Source organism: Lentinula edodes (assembly GCF_021015755.1).
Source record: "Lentinula edodes strain Le(Bin) 0899 ss11 chromosome Unknown C8R40scaffold_15, whole genome shotgun sequence".
In the NCBI taxonomy this organism is placed as follows: domain Eukaryota; kingdom Fungi; phylum Basidiomycota; class Agaricomycetes; order Agaricales; family Omphalotaceae; genus Lentinula; species Lentinula edodes.
Window position 1 is genome coordinate 666,093 of NW_025764321.1, and position 18,746 is coordinate 684,838.

At 46.3% G+C, this 18,746-nt stretch overlaps 5 protein-coding genes and 1 non-coding gene across 6 annotated transcripts; 3 read left to right on the forward strand and 3 right to left on the reverse strand.

Annotated features, from left to right (window-relative positions):
• Positions 1 to 407: 407 nt before the first annotated feature.
• On the reverse strand, positions 408 to 1,397 carry C8R40DRAFT_1043982 (translation protein SH3-like domain-containing protein; the record flags this gene model as incomplete). The annotated part of the gene is made up of 5 exons (XM_046224201.1): positions 408 to 449; positions 508 to 649; positions 704 to 1,126; positions 1,180 to 1,295; positions 1,356 to 1,397. The coding sequence occupies 5 exons, from the start codon at positions 1,395 to 1,397 to the stop codon at positions 408 to 410; spliced, it is 765 nt and encodes a 254-aa protein (XP_046087054.1).
• Positions 1,398 to 4,077: 2,680 nt separating this feature from the next.
• Positions 4,078 to 7,708, forward strand: C8R40DRAFT_1187495 (uncharacterized protein; the record flags this gene model as incomplete). Its single annotated transcript, XM_046233017.1, has 9 exons — positions 4,078 to 4,761; positions 4,814 to 4,882; positions 4,937 to 4,996; positions 5,054 to 5,364; positions 5,421 to 5,529; positions 5,579 to 6,718; positions 6,797 to 6,988; positions 7,038 to 7,396; positions 7,451 to 7,708. Exons 1-9 carry the CDS (start codon positions 4,458 to 4,460, stop codon positions 7,706 to 7,708), a joined length of 2,802 nt encoding a protein of 933 aa, XP_046087055.1. The 5' UTR covers positions 4,078 to 4,457.
• Positions 7,709 to 11,395: 3,687 nt separating this feature from the next.
• On the forward strand, positions 11,396 to 14,583 carry C8R40DRAFT_1170091 (uncharacterized protein; the record flags this gene model as incomplete). Its single annotated transcript, XM_046231477.1, has 5 exons — positions 11,396 to 12,078; positions 12,135 to 12,191; positions 12,251 to 12,308; positions 12,362 to 13,228; positions 13,300 to 14,583. 5 exons carry the CDS (start codon positions 11,396 to 11,398, stop codon positions 14,581 to 14,583), a joined length of 2,949 nt encoding a protein of 982 aa, XP_046087056.1.
• A 405-nt stretch (positions 14,584 to 14,988) lies between these two features.
• C8R40DRAFT_1102058 (SH3 domain-containing protein) lies at positions 14,989 to 16,527 on the forward strand. Its single transcript, XM_046227977.1, has 6 exons — positions 14,989 to 15,241; positions 15,309 to 15,507; positions 15,563 to 15,790; positions 15,866 to 15,933; positions 16,004 to 16,101; positions 16,173 to 16,527. Exons 1-5 carry the CDS (start codon positions 15,183 to 15,185, stop codon positions 16,065 to 16,067), a joined length of 618 nt encoding a protein of 205 aa, XP_046087057.1. The 5' UTR covers positions 14,989 to 15,182; the 3' UTR covers positions 16,068 to 16,101; positions 16,173 to 16,527.
• Positions 16,528 to 16,870: 343 nt separating this feature from the next.
• Positions 16,871 to 16,959, reverse strand: C8R40DRAFT_t116. The gene has a single exon. It is a non-coding gene; the product is annotated as a tRNA-Ser (tRNA).
• Positions 16,901 to 18,650, reverse strand: C8R40DRAFT_1102065 (uncharacterized protein). The gene is made up of 2 exons (XM_046227978.1): positions 18,216 to 18,650; positions 16,901 to 18,164 (listed from the first exon to the last, which is right to left on the reverse strand). The coding sequence occupies exons 1-2, from the start codon at positions 18,358 to 18,360 to the stop codon at positions 17,281 to 17,283; spliced, it is 1,029 nt and encodes a 342-aa protein (XP_046087058.1). The 5' UTR covers positions 18,361 to 18,650; the 3' UTR covers positions 16,901 to 17,280.
• Positions 18,651 to 18,746: the final 96 nt, after the last annotated feature.

The following is an 18,746-nucleotide window of genomic DNA, read 5'->3' on the forward strand; positions in this document are numbered from 1 at the left end:
ATCTTTTTCACTTCCTCTTAACTTCTCAGCATAATACACGTTGGGCTTGGGCAGTTTTCGGATACATTCTTATCCATTCATTACACATCAATACATGCATATTTCATATTTCTCCTCTCCACTCCATGGCCAGCTAGGCTTTTGTTTATTTCGGTTGTGGTCATTATGTGTGGTGGATAGCTCCAATTCTTAGGATTCATATTGCATTAGGGTTGGGGTCGGCAAATATTTGTTGAGTAGAGAATTCTCCAAGCACTGATATCTGCCTAACGTTTGCTTTGTCTGCGTTCAGGTGAGTCACTTAAAAGCAGAGCACAGAGAGCATAGGTATTGCCATAAATGCATACATATTTTGCGAAGTAGTGAATGACATGAGAAGTATAATGACGTAACAGACACCCATCCACCTACACCTCCTTGACCTTGACGGTACCACGCAACAGACCAGTCTTAAGGAATAAATGATGAGCAACGGTGAATTAATAGAACAAGATGGTGACAACATACCCGGCGAGCGGCGATAAGACCGACTTTCTGACCCGGAACAGCAGAGCGAGCCATGGTGGAGGCTTTACCAATGTGCTGATGGTTACCACCACCATGAGGATGGTCGACGGGGTTCATAGCGACACCACGAGTACGAGGCCAGCTGTAAATTCGACATTAACAATCATTTCTTGAATCTATTGACGGAAAAGCATACTTGTAACGCTTAGCTTTGTATTTGTGGAATGCCCTACCGGCCTTCAGCAAAGGCTTGTCGATACGTCCACCCCCGGCAACAATACCGACGGTAGCGCGAGCTCCACCTGAGATAGTCTTCTTCGCGCCAGATGGTAGCCTGATTCTCGTCTTGTTGTCATCGGGAGAGTGTCCAATGACGGTTGCGTAGTTGCCAGACGTCCGAGCTAAAGCACCCCGATCGCCGACTTTCTCTTCGACATTGCAGACAATGGTACCCTCAGGGCATTGCGAGATGGGGAGGACGTTTCCAACGACAAGTTGTGCCTTCTTTCCACAGTAAACAAAAGCACCAGTGTGAAGACCCTCCGTGGCGATGAAGGTCTCTTTGCGAAGCTTGTATCGGTAGGGGTCGCGGAATACTACACGGGCAAGAGGGGCGCCACTATAATTTTCTTCAATTATCCGACAAGAATTCACAAAAAAAAGTAGACTTACCGTCCAGCGTCGTGTATGATCTCTTTTACTATTCCACGGATGTAGCCGTTTCGTTCAGCATAATCCAGTTTCCTCAGCTGGGCTGGAGCTTTGTTATGATGGGTATGGGATTTAAACTGTTTGAATATTGTCAGGAAATCGGATTACATTGGGTTGATTATTAAAGATATACATACGATGGCATGCGACCTTCTCTGTGCACGAATAACCCGACCCATATTATCCTATGGAAGGCGTGAGCAAACGGTTGGGATATGTTCAAAGGTCCGGAATGAGAAAATCGAAACACAATTATTGTGACATCTGTTCCCCAAGTCCACAATCCAGCTCCCAAACCAAACCAATTTCTTCCAAGTTCCAGGAATGGCATCCCAGTAACATCCTGGGGCAGTATCTGGGCGTCTTTGAGCAAGATAGAGAAAGATTCTCACTTTTTTGAGCTTGAGGAGACTTGGATGCTGATTTCAGAGTCAACCTCTCGTCTACAAATGCTTGAGTAAACCCACGTGGAAGTAATGAGCGCCAAAACACTTAGTGCTTTAGCGCCCAGGTTTGTGGCTACCGTACATAGATCATTCGTTTTTTTAAAAAGAACTATTTATTAATCGCAAGTAGGTAAGTCTAAGTGCTAGAGAGCCGGGGCGACTAGGTGTGTATCTTGTCCATCGCACCTCTTCATTCCTCGGTTCTAGGTCATATTCCCGTTTGGGATGGTATAGCTAAAGGTGAGACCTGGTGAGTCACCATCATCTTAGGGTTTTTTTAATACCTTTTAATACGTGTATGTGAAATGCTGGGGGCAGTGCTTGGACTCACAATAGTGGCTGCAAAATAGTGAAAATATATAGTCAAGGTACTTCCACACTCTGCCTGTAAATGGAAGACAGGCCGCCAGGAAAGACCAAGTCCACTTCTCCTTCAACCTGCAAGCCAAAACCCACGTAGCCATAGCGTGATCATAGTGCACCAGCGGTCCCGGGTTTTGTGTTTTGGCTGGTGGAATGGTATAAGTGGGTTCATTTCTCGATCTCGGAGTCATTTGAATCTATGATTTCCTCTCGCCAGTCGGGTGTCACATCTTCAATACTAGACCACGGAACATGATCATTTGTTAGTGTCACTGTCCTTATCAGGTGTGCAACAATTTGCTAGCCCAAGGTATGTCACACTCTTTCTGACCACACTGACAGTATTAGCCTGACACCGCAGCCTGCCATCCCTCCCTTCCCGGATGCACAAAGTAACTAAACACATCTACTTATTTGAAATGAAAAGAATCTACCATTGGTTCTTGGCCGTTCTTGGGTGAGATACTTTCGGTCAAGGAAAGTTCAAATGCAGCCATTGGAATTTCGGGGCGCCTTCTTCTCTCAACATTCTAATTCCTACGTAAGCTATACCCCTGATGCAAACAAACTACTTACTGATCTTTCCTGATCATGGCGATGGCGTGTTTTTTGCAGCCCTCACTATAGCGGAGAATATTTTTTTCGACGATCGGTCGTACACGAGTTCCTTATAGACACCACTGCATACCAGCACATACTCATTGAAACATACATCATGATGTTATCGTCCGACCATGCAGGGAACTTTGGGCCTGTCCGTCAAAAATAGTCTCTGTGAAGATGATTTACATGTAGCCTATGAAGCCTTTCTGAAGACTTGAATAATTACGCCTGGCGTTCGACATCTACCATGCTCTTCACGGGTCTCGATGATGTGAGGGCTTTCATTCCAAAATATCCAAATACGATTCCGCAAAATTGGAGGTCAGTAACCCAATCCGATCCTTGACACATTCAAAATTGCTTGTATTATTCGTGAGTGAATCCTACGATATATACATACCTCGGTAACCATAAGATCCCAATTCGGGGACTTCTCGAAATGCAACACATACACTAAGAACTTCAAGAGATGTACTAACGGTACTATCTCAGAACGACGAGGATTCCTCGCGAAACCTCCTTAGTAGTGCATACAGTAACGACCTGGCACGAGTGGGGGTTCTTCTTATCTGAAAAATAGAACCTCGATGTAACTTTCTATACTATCCATAGAAAAGTTCCGAACTTGAGGCACACAATATCAGTTGACTATATGCCAATGAGAATACTATAGCGGGTTCTGCTATGATTAAAGCACACATTTTCTCCGGACCGTACGGAAAGACTAATAAGGAACAAATGAGGGCCACATATAAACTTGCATTGCCTTGCATGCGTCCCCTCATCTTCAAAACTGGGGAATCATCTTCAAGAAGTCACGATCTCACTGTTTTTCGCTGTTTGTCACAATTCCACATCATAAGTAATAGCAGATACGGTACATACATACTACTCCCGCTGCATTTGAATTCCAACGAACAGATATAGGTTGACAACTTACCGAGAGTTACCGCTTTTCCAGGTGCAGAGACTGCCGAATGAGCTTGTTCATGCTTTGGGGCTAATGAGAGCGGCCCCAAACTATAGAGTTACAGGAGAGTCTCGCCGCAAGTCACACTTTCCTTGATCGTTTGTAGAGTCAGCTTATACAGGCAGGTGAAGGCTCTTCAGGGCTTTTCGGATTACATTCCTAATGAAGTGCATTTCCCAGAGGCGCACAAAGATGAGAGAATTTGGAATTCAATGATGCAGGCACAGTATATTCCCTTAGAGCTGAATTACAGAAGAATCGAAGTGGACATACCAGTACTTAGATTGGGTGTCGGCGTCGGGCGGTACGGTATACATGCATACACATAAAATTGAAAGCCCGATTGATCAGGACATCTAAACCATCAGTTGTGTTTTTCGTTTTGTGCCAAATCGATTGATGCAAACTCGTTCTTTCGTTCATACTTATTACTGGACTTTCAGCTTGCTTTTTGTTTTCTTCGTCGTCGAACCTCTGGCATAATATATTTACGCCCAATCCAGGATGTCAGTTACTCATCAATCTCATATGCCAATGAACAGGTCGCAGATCTCCCAAAAGAAGACCGAACTTTCGCAAATACTGAACCCTGAAGCTGAAGCCCGAGATCAGGGTTTAAGACCAGCAGGGTATCCAGTTCATGGACATATAGAATATCAGAACTACGGAGACGTTAACCTTCGTTTTGAGCATTCGTCTCAGCCGTGGAATCCTAGGAACGGCGACACATTGACATCACACGGATATACAGCTGGATTTTATACCAATAATATGGCGGAACAATGGAGCAGAAATCCAGAGTACATCGTTGAACAAACTGGTGAGTTTAGTAAACACGTTCGAGTCAGGGTCGCTCAATGTTTCCAGCTGATCGCGATTACCCAAATGAGGCGCCTCATGTCGGCCCAGACGCGCTTTTGAACCACAACCATAACCATCTTTCTATGTTTTCTGAATCAGCACAAAATCCCCATTCACATCTGCAGCTTGCAGAGCGTGCTTCGCCGCGAATCCTAGCTCAACAATCTGTTGCCCCAAATCCATATTCATCGACTAGCATTGACAATCAGCAACCCCAAGGGGAACCTTCGAGGAAGAGAGCCACACCACCAGGAACTATAAATTCGTCACAGCCGAAAAAAACTAAGAAGCCACCGCCGAGTGCGTGTCTACGTGACATGTTTTTCAGTTCAATTGTCTCATTCACGTATAGTAGCTCCATCTAAACGTGGTTTTACAAAGAAGAAACGGAGCGAAACTGCGGCTTTACAGGCCCAAAATGGTCAGTGATATTTTTTTTTTTGGAAAGTCCTCCATTTTTACACCTTGTCCACAGCTTATCTCGTCCCAGGTGTAACGTACGTTCCAGGGAAAGACAAAGAACTAAGTTCTGAAAGTATGATGAACTTACTGTGGACCTATGCATCAAATTCATCTCATTTCCTCCTGTTAGATCGTATGCGAATGCTACAAGCAGAAGAGAATCCCGCTTTCGGCGCTGCTACATTGACTCCGGAGCTCCAAACTGCCAGATGTATGTCATCTAAATACAAACCAGAAGATTTTCCTCGATGCGTTTCCTGTACTCGTCGCTGGGCGGGAGATACTTGTCGTTTTCAAGGTATTCGCATATTCATGAAGAACGAGAAGAAGGAAGTTGTTGGCATGAGCTTTGTGAATAATCAGAAAGCGGAAAAGCCTGCCATGGAATTTCCGAACAAGTGGAATGTGGGATTAACCGACAAGGATATACAGTGGACGATGGTAGGTTGCGCTTTCCAGTTATATCTGCATCCAACTGACTAACTATCCCCTATCAGCGGGTCACGGCCAAGCAAGTGTTACCCATTTTACTTCAAGAAAGAAAGCACGTCAATACACAGCAAATCATATACCGACCTCGGGAAAGTGATGTGCGAGCGACTTGCGGTAAGTGTCGAAGACTTACATATAAAAATATTTCTCAGGGCTTCCGCAGATACTTGTATGACTTCTCTGTTCTGTTGCTCTTGGATGTGTCGTCTCTGTGGTCGTGAATCCTGCTCAGATTGCTACGAAGAAGTTCTTGCGCTCACTTCCAATCCTAACGTTGATTTGCCAAATTCTGGTTCACCCGCCTCTCTAGAGCTGGCAGCTTCCCGTCTTGCTGCACAACAGTCTCTCAAAGAAAAACAAAACCACTCGAAGCCATTCTTTCTTAGTTGCACAAAAAGAGCGGAGCATCGAGCGGCAGAATTCACGCCTGTATCAAGGTTTTGTTTACGAGAGTTAGACGAAGCTATACGGGACATGGAAGCGGTCCTGAGAGAAGAGGAACAAGAGAAGGGGGAGGAGAGTCAATGTTTGGATGAACGAGGAGAAAATAGAGAGCCGAATTACACGAGCTCGAGTCCATCAGACAGCACGGGTGTTAGTACCCCTTCCGAGATTGGGGTTCCTATTCCGGCTCTGAATGTCGAAAAAGAAAGGTCGTACACTAATGGACACCAATACCAGGCGCAGCCATCATACTACCATCAGCCATATCGCCCCTATCAACAACTAGCTCAGCAGCCATACGTTTCCCAGTTACAGACTGCACATGCAGATCTCCCTTTAGTTTCGAGCATTGGCTACAATCAACGGGACCAAATCCAATATTCTCTCCAAGAACAATATCGAACTCGATTATCTGAGCTTCCCCACACTCAAGGTTTGCCTTACGAATCCGAATACGGTAGGCATTCATACTCAAACTCGAAGTCACTCCCAGACCACTCGTCATCTACGCTGCAGCCGACGTCATCTCCGTATGTCCTTCCCCAAATAAATCTACAATCTTCGGGTACATCATCCCAAAGTCTCTATCAACCTTTATCTCACCGCTCGGATATCCCATTGCATGCTATTCCGACATATAATTTTGACGCTCTCACTGAAACTATATTCCGGAAAAACTGGAGGAAAGGCACTCCCATCCTGGTCACGGATGTAAGTCAGCGTTTCCGCATTCGCTGGACGCCCGAATATTTCATAAAAGAGTACGGCGACCAAGGTTGTCTGATTATCGAATGCCAAACGGACGTAAACAGGCGTGTCACTGTGGGTCAATTCTTCTCAAAATTTGGGAAATATGCAGGTAGAGAAAATGGTCCAATGTTCGAGGAAATTAGTCTTGGATCTCAGGACAGCCTTCTTCCTGCACCAGACAATGAAGATCGTCTTGGTACCAAGAAGAGCGAGATATGGAAGCTCAAAGACTGGCCCCCTTCGGCGGATTTCAAGATGACATTTCCAGAACTATACGAGGACTTTTCACAGGCAGTCCCAATCCCTAACTACGTCAGACGAGACGGAACGTTAAATATTGCGTCTCATTTTCCGCACAATGCCCTTGCACCCGACCTGGGTGAGTATCTTGGTTTTTCGATAGATTTCTGTCTGTTAATCTTATTCAGGTCCCAAAATGTATAATGCGATGGCGTCCCACCAAGACAGCGGCTCTAGAGGCTCTACCCGACTGCACATGGATATGGCTGATGCAGTGAACGTCATGACCTATGCGGCGGACTGCCCAGACGGCTCAACTGGATGCGCTGCTTGGGATCTGTTTAGTGCGGAAGATTCAGCTAAACTTCGGGGGTACCTCAAGAAGAAATTCCCTGGAGCGCTTACAATGGATCCTATTCATGGACAACAGGTGTACTTGGATGAGACGATGAGGAAGGAATTGGCGGAAGAGTGGGGTGTATACAGTTTTAGAGTTTATCAAAGGCCTGGGGAAGCAGTTTTTATCCCAGCCGGTTGCGCTCATCAGGTAGGTATCCTCATGCTCGAACCTTTCGCAGTAGTAGAACTCTTTTTTCTTCAGGTCTGTAACCTTGCCGACTGTATCAAAGTGGCCGTAGACTTTGTCTCACCGGAGAATGTCCAAAGGTGCGAGCAGCTTACCCAAGAGTTCAGGGAGCAAAATCAGAGCAATGTGTGGAAGGAAGATGTTTTACAGCTCAAGACCATGATGTGGTTTGCGTGGCTTTCGTGTAGCCAGCAATTGGAAGAACGCAAGAGAAGTCGGATGGAAGGTGTATCCTTGACGCGAAGGGACAATCATGAACACAGTAGCGATTGAGCACAAGTAATTTTTTTCTGTCAGCTGCCATAGCTTTTCTTGCGTACCAGCAGGCATTCTTTGCCTTATATTTCATTGCATTGCATCTTTCTTGATTTTGGTGGGTATTGCGATTCATTTATTGGCATCTGTACCACAGTGCATTTGTATGTTCATACCTGTATCAATCATTATTTTGTCTATATACGATGCAGTCTAGTTCTCCCGATACTCAAAGTTAACTACCCCAGAACATACGTACTACTCGATACCATTCAAGATAAGCAGTTGTACAATCCATTCGCTACGCCTCCAGCTCTCCATGGGTATCCTGATGGTGGCCCGTGTGTATGCCAAGTCGAATCATTCATGTTTGTAAGAACGCTATATACCTGCTGCGTACTTACATTATGCAGTGAACATTTACTGTTTATGTAACTAGATGGTATCAAAAATCATATTGAACATACTGCCGTCGAACAAATGAACAAACCTTTGCATTCCACTTCCAATGACCTGCTCAAATAATTATGAAACATATGCATGATGAAAGAAAACAGACTCACTTTAATCGGTTCAATTTCATTAACATACCTCTCCGAAGAGAGGAAGGCAAGGAAAAAATTTGATGATAGATCACCGTAGACCAAGAGTAGTCTGAATCGAGTTACACGGAAGTAGTGGGAGGACCATCTTACGATGAGCCCCAAAGCCAACCGTATGCCGCGAAGTGCACTAAAGGACGCAACCATTCTGACACCTCTTTGAACCCTGATTCCTCCCATACTTGGATCAACATCGTTCTGAGGTCAAAGACGCTTCTAGCGTTCAATGGACCGGGTCATCCGGACGTGGTAAACCCAACCATGGGGTATGAAACAAGGCTGTGAGCCAGGACCAACAGGGGAGTATACGTATGCGTATATGTGCAGAGCTGCTGCAAGCAGGGAATGGCCAACTGTGGGCGCGATAGATGCCTATGCGAGGCGAACGACCGGGAAACCGGTATATAGCAAGAGACCACCTGTGGTAGCATAATAGCGAGGTCCAGATACGGACATGGAGGCCACGTATGCGTTGTGCAAATTTCCTCGCGAACGAGTACCTGCAGAATACGACATTGACTAGCTGTTCCACATCCACCGGAAGATGAATGCGAAAAAGAAGGCCGGGTGGCAACACCACACTGATCTAGAGCCAACCCGCACTCCAGTTAGGAGCACCTGGTGTATGGAAGAGGAATACAGGAAGAGATATCAAGAAGTAATAGCGCCCAAGCTTCATGACAATTTCCAAGCTCGAAGTCCCTATATCCTCGCTCCGTACGAATACGAAGGTCTCCGGAAAAGAGGGCTATCGGGCGATTTTCTGATAAGTCATGTGGCAAAATTATAGCCAGACCCAGCTAGAGCCGATCAAGGAAGCATATACTCAGACCTTAGCCCACTCGCGAAAGAGAACTGTTTAAGTTCTGGACGGGACGAGTGTCGCGGCTTTTAGTCTACGGTGACGGGATGAAAAAAGGAAAAGAAATCGATGGACGATTTATGTACCAGTAGCTGACGTAAGGTCACACGAGGTTTGATTGATATTGATTGCACATACTTACATCGGTTCAAAACGTTCATCAGGCCTTCAACTTATCGTTTGTGCTGTCACTCCACCCAACACTACATCATGATAGCACAGCCTAGTAAGTGTAAGTTATAAGTATATCGTATACATTTTGCTAACGCAGTATGTATCTTTTGAGTATCTGTTGACTGTAGGTGAGTCGATGTTTTCCCCTGCTTTCCTGTGTGTTATATATTGATTTTCAGATATTTAATATATATACTTTCGCATTGCGATCGCAGGTCATCGACGGATTCTCGAGACTACGTCCTTTCTGTTCTCAGTGCTGAAATCTTATTCAGGAATCATTCGTCAATTGTAATGCGGAGTTCCGAGCTCAAGTACGCAAAGAATTCTTGGAAGTGACCAGCGCCGCAATAGCATAACATCGCCTCATCCGTTCGAACTCAGAATTTTCGCACAAGGATACTTATGCTGGTCATACAATTTGGGATTTCTGCATCATGATACAATGCATGTGTATAAGTCAAGAACTAGTACCCTTGTTTTGTATGTTCTTTATCCTTAGACTCTATTTGATTCTGACCCCAGTCTGGTAGGTCCTTGATGATTCGATCGATGGCATGTGCTTCCAATTCCATATACCAAACACGGTCATTAGCTCTCCTGATATTTCTTGTTCGTGAATAGTCAAAAGCTCTTCTGCCCTAGTATCTCATTCATCCGACTAACTCCAGGCTGTTTTCATCATATCTTTTTTCCCATTCAATCAATCTATTCCCGGAACCGAGCGCCTGGCAGTGAGGTAGCTAGAAGTGGTAGTCTGAAATGGTTATTTGCCTGAGGCTTCCTCATGGAGGTACCAATATTCAAACCTGTCTTACTAGTAGTTGCGTGCCTACCCGCCCATCGTACAACGGACAGGGTAGACGGGTAGAATTGGCGAGGTCGAACTTCCTATCTGACCAATGGCAATTTTGATTCAATTCTTCAATTTTGAGTACCATTCCCGTGCTGAAGGTCTCACATGCGATACAAGCTTGCTCAAAGACTGGACCAGACTCGGGAAATTATCCATAGTCCATGTTGCTGAGGTGCCTAATCGCAGGCTACAAAGGTACGCATGTTTCGAGTCTTCAAAAATAACATTCGACGACCATTACTTCGGTTCCGTCTTCGACTCGCATCGTCGTTGTCATTGGTTCTCTTATAGCCCTATTCTATCTATCAACTATCCCGATGGCGAAAGACAGGGTAAGTACTAACTGCAATCTTGAATAGATTTAAAGTGAATCAAGCGTACGTAGGTCAGAATCGTAGTCATATATGCTGTGTATTATACTCATGCGTAACCAAGAAATCGAGCGACGAGTTGATCATGAGAGAAATCCGCGGCTAGTCGACTATTATCGGGTAGTACAGGATCCCGCTCAAAACGGAAAACGGGTTTCGAATTCCAGATAAGTATGAGTTTGGATTCCTGATAATGGTTACCTGCTGCTCCTGGATCCTTGTCTGAAGTCTAACTTTGACTGGTTCCTTGGAATCAGGGGAAACGGGATATCATCATGGGAATACACAGGAAATTTCATTCGCGCATCAAAATTTGTAGACATCTGTGCGGGGAGCTTCACTAGATGGAAGGAAAGGGTAACTAGCTCAAAATAGCATCATGAGACGTTTTTTCGGTTTGTTGGCAATGGAAGACAGGGCGAATAGAGATATACACAATGCTTGACACAATCTGAAAATGGCCGAGAAGGAAGTAACGCCGATCCAGATTCGATTCCGGCGGGTGGATCACCAAAAGATAAAGGCAGTTTGCCGATCCCTTCTTCCATTACTGTCATGGTGGAAGATAATATGCTGAGCTCAGGTGTTCTTTCCCCTACGACTGTTCAACTTTCGACGACCACCCTTTGGCTTGTACATCCATTTAAGGAAGTGTTTTCGCACAGTCAGCAGTCGTTGAGCATAACCAATAACTGTTTTACCCTCCCTCCGAAATTTGCATTCATCGTACAAGTCCAGCCACGAGGGTGGTTCACGAAGGAAAAAGCGATACTTAGTCGATTTTTGCTCTACAAGAACGCTGTCAAAGCGTCCTTTTGACTACCAACTTTGCTGGACCAAATGATACACGTAGATCGGAATCAGCATACAGCGGTACTTTCGTCGCATTCCAAGCAAAATCTTGTACTCCCTGTCGAGAAACAGCTCCGGGATTGGGCCGAGTCAGTTCCGCAAAAGCCAGCCAGAATTTTGTCCCCTTCCCAGCCGGAAACAACCCTTCCGGGGCCTACCACGCCCAAGGACAACCAGCCAATAGCCGCTAATCCAGAAGCTCCTTCTCCATCCGCCAGTCCTGCCGACGGAAATTCGGCTTCTCCCAACAGAGAACATAGCAGCTCTTCGCTGTCTCCTATACCTGACACAGCTCACAGCTCCCCTCCTCCTCCAACCACGAATTCCTCCAATAACGAAGCTGCTCTCGCAGAGCCGCTGCTAGACGACAAGGAGTCTCGTCAGTCTACGCCTCTGAGCGAGCTTTCACCCCCGCCCGATGACGACGACCCTCCGCCGGACGAGAACAAGGATCCGGAAAATTTCGCTGACGATGCGATAACAAAGAAAGAGTATTCAGATGTGGAGGTCAAGTTTTTAGAGAAGTCCTCCTTATCAACAAATCCGTATCCCTCTCGCTCATCAGATTATGCTCCCTCACCTTCTACCTCTCCCAACCATACCTTGTCCCATCCCAACGGCAAAGACCCGAAAGTTGCTACCATCCTCGAGCTGAATTCCGAACTGTTCAAGTACGTTCCGGTGCTGGTCGATCACAAAACTGATAATTGATCATACTCTTATATAGGATTTTACTAGAACTCCAGGCACGTGGAGTGAGCCCTTCGGACACACGATTTCAGCAGTAAGTTTAGCCATCTCCTTGCCCTTCGATTACCAGCGCCTGATAACCTAAATTGTCAGCTTTTCAACCCGATTGCAAAGCAACCTCAACTACCTCGCGACCGCAGCTGACCGACCGGTACGTGTCGTTGAACTATCTATATCTTTTGACCTTATTGTTTGCTGGACCAGAGCAATCAATCCTCGATAACTTACCCCATGATGGAAGCACCACCACTCATCGACATTATTGCTATGGATCGAATACAACAGCTGTACGCCGACCTTCCTTCCGTTTTCACAAAAATCATGCCTCGACGTCCCTCACTGGGGGCAGGTATACCCAACAACAATCACATGGGCATGAACTTTAATCACTTGAAACGCGAACGAACAGACGAAGGTTCGCTTGACATGACGGCACATAAGCGGCGAGACACAGGCGAGGGTAAAGTCAATAACAATGGTATGATGATGCCCCCGCCTTCGTTGCCATTGCAAGATCAACTGTCAAATGGAATCTCTTCTTCCCCATCCCTTTCGACTGGAAACGGCTCGTTGCCTATATCAATAGCCCCACAGACTTCCGTCAGTGCAATGTCAGGCATGATTCCACCTACTCTTGGTCAGGGTATGAGTGGTACCGGCTCTCTACCCGATGCAGGCATGTCGGAGGCGCAGCTGAATCAAGCAGTACGAGAACAAAGGATGGCAAACATGCGAGCTCAACAGCAGCGCCCAGGCGGACTGCCTGGAATGCCTTCTACTCCTCAGCCCCAACAAGGTGGTCGACATATGTCGCCACCCTCCGCCTCCATTGCTGCATCATCTAATCTGCAAATATCTCCAACATCGTCAAATCACAGCGGACCATCCACTGTGGTGCCTGGCGGAGGGGGAGGGGGAGGGGGAGGCTTATCATCCGTACAGCAAATGCAGCAGCAAGCTTATATGCTTCTGCAAATTCAACCACCTCACCCGGTATTACAGTATATGCATCGTATGATACCCAATTTCAGCTCCCTTTCGTATCATGATCAAGCAAGACGTATTTTTCAGGTGAATTTCTGTATCCATTTCTGACATTTCGGTTATCTATCTTTTGGAAGCTGCTAATTCATCAATCGTAGGTTCTACAATCGCGGCAGCAGCAGCAGCAGCAACAACAACTCCACCAACAACTTCAGCAGCAGCAGCAGCAACAGCAACAGCAATCACCGCCGCAGTCACTTCAACCGCAAATGAACGGTATACCTAACGGTGTCTTCCCTATTCACACCAGTCCTATATCCCCTGTGGCCCAACAAGCTCAGATGAATCCAATGATTTTGGCCGGTGGACAGGGAGGTATGAACCCTGGGCCTAGCGCTGGAAATAGCGCCGGAATGAGTGGGGGTGGAAACAACATAAACAATATGGGAATGAACTCGATGACGCCTAATCAAAGACAGCAGCTTATGTTGATGCAGCAGCAGCGCGGTGGTGGCAGTATGGGATCGGGAGGCATGAACCCTATGAATAACATGAACAACATGAACGGAATGTCTTCTCAACAGTATGCTATGCTACAACAGCAGCGCCAGCAACAACAGGCTCAGCAGGGAATGTCCCAAGGTGCTATCTCCCCCACGCAATCGCATCACGGTGGTGGGAATGGTTCGCCTATGATACCTGGAAGCGATCTAAACAACTTCCCTGCGCTGCGGTCGAATGCCGCTATTCCAGGCATTGCGAGGAGCGCGCGATCGCCGCCGGATGGCGGTATAGGTGGTGGAGGTGGTGGTATAGGTATAGGTGGTATATCTGGTTCTGGACCTGGAAATCAATCACCGATGACTCCTCGGATGCCGGCGAGAGGACCTTCGATGGGACAAGACGAGTTCGCGCGCATGATGGGTGGCAGCGTGGGACCATCACCCAGAGGTGGTATGATGTCAGGTTCAGGGCCTGGTAACTTCACCCCACAACAAATGCAAAACTGGCAACAGCAGCAGATGGCTGGTGGCATGCGCCCTCCAAGTGCACATGGCGGCGGGTACGGTGGAGGTGGAGGTGGAAGTATGGGAGCGCCGTCGCCCGGCAGTGCAGGAGGTGGATTTGGGTCTGGCAGTAGTGGCGGTATGGGTTCCCCTTCTTATCCGTTCCCCACTCCTTCACCAGGATCAGGCCATCCGGGCGACCTTTCATCTTCCAATCTAGGTCTAGGTATGCCCCGGCATATGTCCGCCACGCCAGGACCTGGGCAGCAGATGCGAAATCCGAACATGAACATGAACGGGATGAACAACATGAGCAATATGAACAATATGAACAACATGGGCATGGGCATGGGTATGAACATGAATAGTCCAATGAGTGCGGACCCGTTTTCTTTCATGTCGAATGACATTGACTCGTTCAGTTGGACTCAATGAGATCTTTATTATAGGTTCCTAGCGTTTCTTGCTCTGCTTGCTCTCAATCGTTGCTGTTGTGCTCGATGTATTCTCTTTGTTATTCTTGTTCGTTTTCGTCTTCTTCATCCCTACCCTCTCCATTGGTATTCACAGCTATTTTATCACCGATTTTGGTTGTTTATTCTACTCTTCTCATCTTTTCACATCGTTTTACCTTCGCTACCTTCTCCTCGATTGTTACTGTAAAATCTTCATCCATCGAATGATTTACCGCTTTCTCGACTCTTTATCAGTAGAATGTATTTGCATTGTGCCCTTCCAATCGTACAACTATCAAGCTATAACAGAGGATCTGTACGTATAACATGTATAGACTTACTGTAGAAAGCCAAAACTGTCCAAAAACTTCGGCCGTCTAGCCGAGGTCTCAATGCATGCGATAGCGATATTGTAAGACAACTACACCTAAGGAAGAATCATCACATTTGTCCTCAGTTCTCGTGAATAATGTCAGTTCTGCCTGCCAACGGAAATAATTGTACAAGGTCGACGAATCAGGCCAGAATCAGGCCTTGAGCCGTCACGGCGATCATCTCAATAACTTGGCCCAAACAGCGATGGCCTTTTCTAATCTGTCCCATCACGAAAAGGATGCATTCTTTTCTCTGCTAGACGAGTACGTTCTTTTGACGACTATCTTTAACTTTGAATTAGTTCCAAACTTTATTCGCTTGCTCACACAGATATTTCCAATCTCGCCCTGAGCTCGCAACTAAATTGCAAGGTGCATCTGGAAACAATGATGATGGATCCGGAGTCAACGTCAGCCAAGTTGCTGGCCGCGTAGCTGCTGCTGCCTCTGCATTTAATAATGCTCCTCCACCAAGTCGGCACGCGCCTCCTAGGAATCTTGAACCTCCAGCCGGTCTTGTTTCAAAACAAGTGCGTCTCTGCTGTACTCCTTCTACCAGATTTTGTTTGACATTTGATCTCACAGCGACTCGGCGACGTCGACACCTCATCGAAGAAAAGCATGCTAGTTTCTGGCTTGTCACGGAAACAACCCATTGTCCACAACACACCCATTGCTCCCCCCGCCTTCGCATCGAAGAAGAATAATTTCGCGCCTCCCCCGCCACACAGAGCTCCAGAACCAGAGCCAGAACCGGAACAAGAGGAGGAACAGGATGAATGGGCCGAGGCGTTGTATGATTATGTTTCGCAAGTGAGTTACATATCGTTATTTGTCCTTGCCATAGAAAATTGACCACGATGCTGTAATCTCGATAATGATAACCAGGATCCCGCAGATCTTCAAATACGGGAAAATCAACGAATATTGGTAACTGAACGAACATCTAACGATTGGTACGCGCGTGTTTCCTAATATTTCTTGCAGCGCTATGACTACTATCTAACGTACCCAATTCATTCACAGGTGGACAGGCGAAGTGGATGGAAAGAGCGGATTGTTCCCCGCTACATACGTGAAGCTCTTGTGAATTTTGAAATTGTAGGGCACTCGGATTGTACTTGGTAATTCGCGTCTATCGTCAGGTCTAACGGTCAGACCTTGTAACTCCTTATAGTAAACGATGATTGAGCAGATATCCTTGAAGTATCTTCGATTCGAAGTGTAATGGAGGCACTGCAGAGCAAACGCGAAACTCCCATTCAGAGTTCAAAGACCAGGACGACAGGCCAGACGCTGACCTACGCTGACGCATAATCTAGATTATTGGGGCTATGCAGCAACTTCTATCCTCAGCGTCGTCCGACCTCTCCACTCTCATATCATCTCCCTAATCACTCGTGACTCAGGACTACAAATATATCTTGAATGCAAGAGAAAGTATTGGACCGACGAAGATCAAGAGTGTCACTATTAGTACTGGGGAAAATTATGGGCGTATTGGCAACAACCTGGCTCAACGAGGGTACTTTTTCATCATCTCCTAAAACCTAGCAGAAACGATCAGATGATACATACTTAGATTACTCTATTCCAGTTGAGTTGATACTGGAACTCACTTTTTGCATACATAGATCCTGCATCATTCCCTGCCATACCAGTTTCAGTATCAAGTTAACTGAAATTTATCCTTTCTCAAGCAAAGTGCAGTTGGAGCCCAGAGTGCCAAGTGTGGCCTGAAAGTAACATTCCCCAACACAGAAAGTTGTGTCCAACTCTCAGCCTCAGCAACTGCCAGAAGGTATTTGTTGGTGAAGAACTGAGGCTATGTCAATATATGTAGCATTCTTCATAGAGTGAACACGAAAAATTATTAAAAAACATGCACAATGACGACACCAGTAGGGTTCGAACCTACGCCCTCAAAGAGGAACAGATATGCAAATTCAAATCTGTCGCCGTAACCACTTGGCTATAGCGTCAGTGACATGTCACATTACAAAAAGGGAGATTTATCGGCGCGTTCGGCCGAAAGATGAAAAACACTTGCATTAATGGCGAAAAAGGACAACTAAAAAGACGACTGCAGAAGTAGTTGGATACTGGTAAAAGATGGTGGTAGTTGGATACGAGTAATGATACAAATAGAAGGAGAGAAGAAAGATAGAAAATACTGAGATAAAGATAATGGACATGAACTTTTTTTTTGGTTTATTTCTGAAAAAACGTGCAACGAAGCGATTTATCAAAATTACCAGCACCACGGAAAAACAGTCAATAGGCAAGTGCTGAAACGTACCAATCTACGCCTCTATCGGTGGTAGAAAAATATTGTGCGCCCTGAGGGCTGCTTCGAGAGCTTCTGATTTTACCTTGAGCATCTCATTCTCCGTCTCCAAATCCTTCACACGAGTCTCAAGGAACTGCTGATGTTCCAGCTTCCTCTTCCGACTCTTTCGCGCCGCCAAAGTGTTCTGACGACGCTTCCACTCGATGAGCTCCTTTTCTGTGGCATTGAGCGGCGGCTGTTCTTCCGCCGCGTCATCTTCAGGGGAAAGCGCACCACCAACAGATGGATTTGGTATTTCGTCATCACCGAACGCCTGTATCCTGGAGCGCTTGCGTTTCTGAGACTTCAAAAACGCAGCAGGAATTTCCTTGCGGGAGGTCGCTGAAGGTGTAGCATACTTCCTCGCCTGAATCGGGGCATCGACAGGGACAAGGGACTCTGGAGTTACATTCTTCCGGGTTCCTGTAGCATTGGACCTCCGACCTTTGCCCGTTTTGGGGGCAGGATCAGATGTTGTGGGTACTGCAGGGTTCCCGGTAGTACTTCCGTCGAGTGAAATGGGGGTTACGATATCGGAAGTAGTAGCAGATGCTGAGGTAAGTTCTGGTACGAGTTTTGGCAGCTCGTAAGCCTTGAATAGTACCTCTTCCGCCAACTCCGGTGATTCGAGGAGCTGATACATTGACAGGGAGCTGTCACTAAACAATGGAACGCCCGTATATTCGGAGCCGTAAATTCCAAAGTCATCAGACAGATCGTTCATGATCGGTGTGTCAAGGTTAGGAGTGAGAGGGGAATTATTGGTGGAGGGCGACATGTTGAACTCGTCGCAGGGAGAAAGTAAAGGAGAAACGAGGAAGTCATCGAATCGAGCGGACTTTTGGAACTGGGGGGAAGCTACAGCAATTCAGTATGTGTACCTCAACAGTGGGAAAAAATAGAATTTACTTAGCAGCGTCTCGACCACACTAGATATGTCGTACGAAGGAACTTCGCCAGCCAACGGGGCGGTTGGGGTTTCGGTCATTTTCAGGATTGATGATGTGTCTCCCGTCATTAAACTTTTGGTAGACTTTTGTTGGATAGTTGTCATGGTTAAATACGAACGATGGAGCGATAAATACTCGATAATCGGTACAAGTATAAGCGGGGAGTTGTTTGTTGTTTTTCGAGGTTGTTTGAACGAAGGCCATGGTGGGCGACTAGGTCAGAGGGGATCTGACGAGCAAATTTACGAAGACATAGGAAAAAGGGTTGGGAGCTTGAAAGATAGCTTTCAAGTAAAGTGCAGGTCCATTGGAAATAGACGTTGAGTGCGTTGTAGACGCAGGATATCACAATTGAGTGGCCATTTCTGATTTATGGTGGTGGTAAGAGGACAAGATATGAAACGAAATTTTTTTAATTTACACAGCTCTTGCCCGAAAATGATCCGACGCAGCCCAGCTCAGCCCCCGATAATCGCGCTGGCAACCCTGA

Coding starts and splice junctions, on each gene's coding strand:
- C8R40DRAFT_1102058 (XM_046227977.1), top strand. CDS start 15,183: ATGGCCTTTTCTAATCTGTCCCATCACGAAAAGGATGCATTCTTTTCT. Junction 15,791..15,865: donor TGTATGATTATGTTTCGCAA/GTGAGTTACATA, acceptor AATGATAACCAG/GATCCCGCAGATCTTCAAAT. Junction 15,934..16,003: donor GAACGAACATCTAACGATTG/GTACGCGCGTGT, acceptor ATTCATTCACAG/GTGGACAGGCGAAGTGGATG.
- C8R40DRAFT_1102065 (XM_046227978.1), bottom strand. CDS start 18,360: ATGACAACTATCCAACAAAAGTCTACCAAAAGTTTAATGACGGGAGAC. Junction 18,165..18,215: donor TGTGGTCGAGACGCTGCTAA/GTAAATTCTATT, acceptor GAATTGCTGTAG/CTTCCCCCCAGTTCCAAAAG.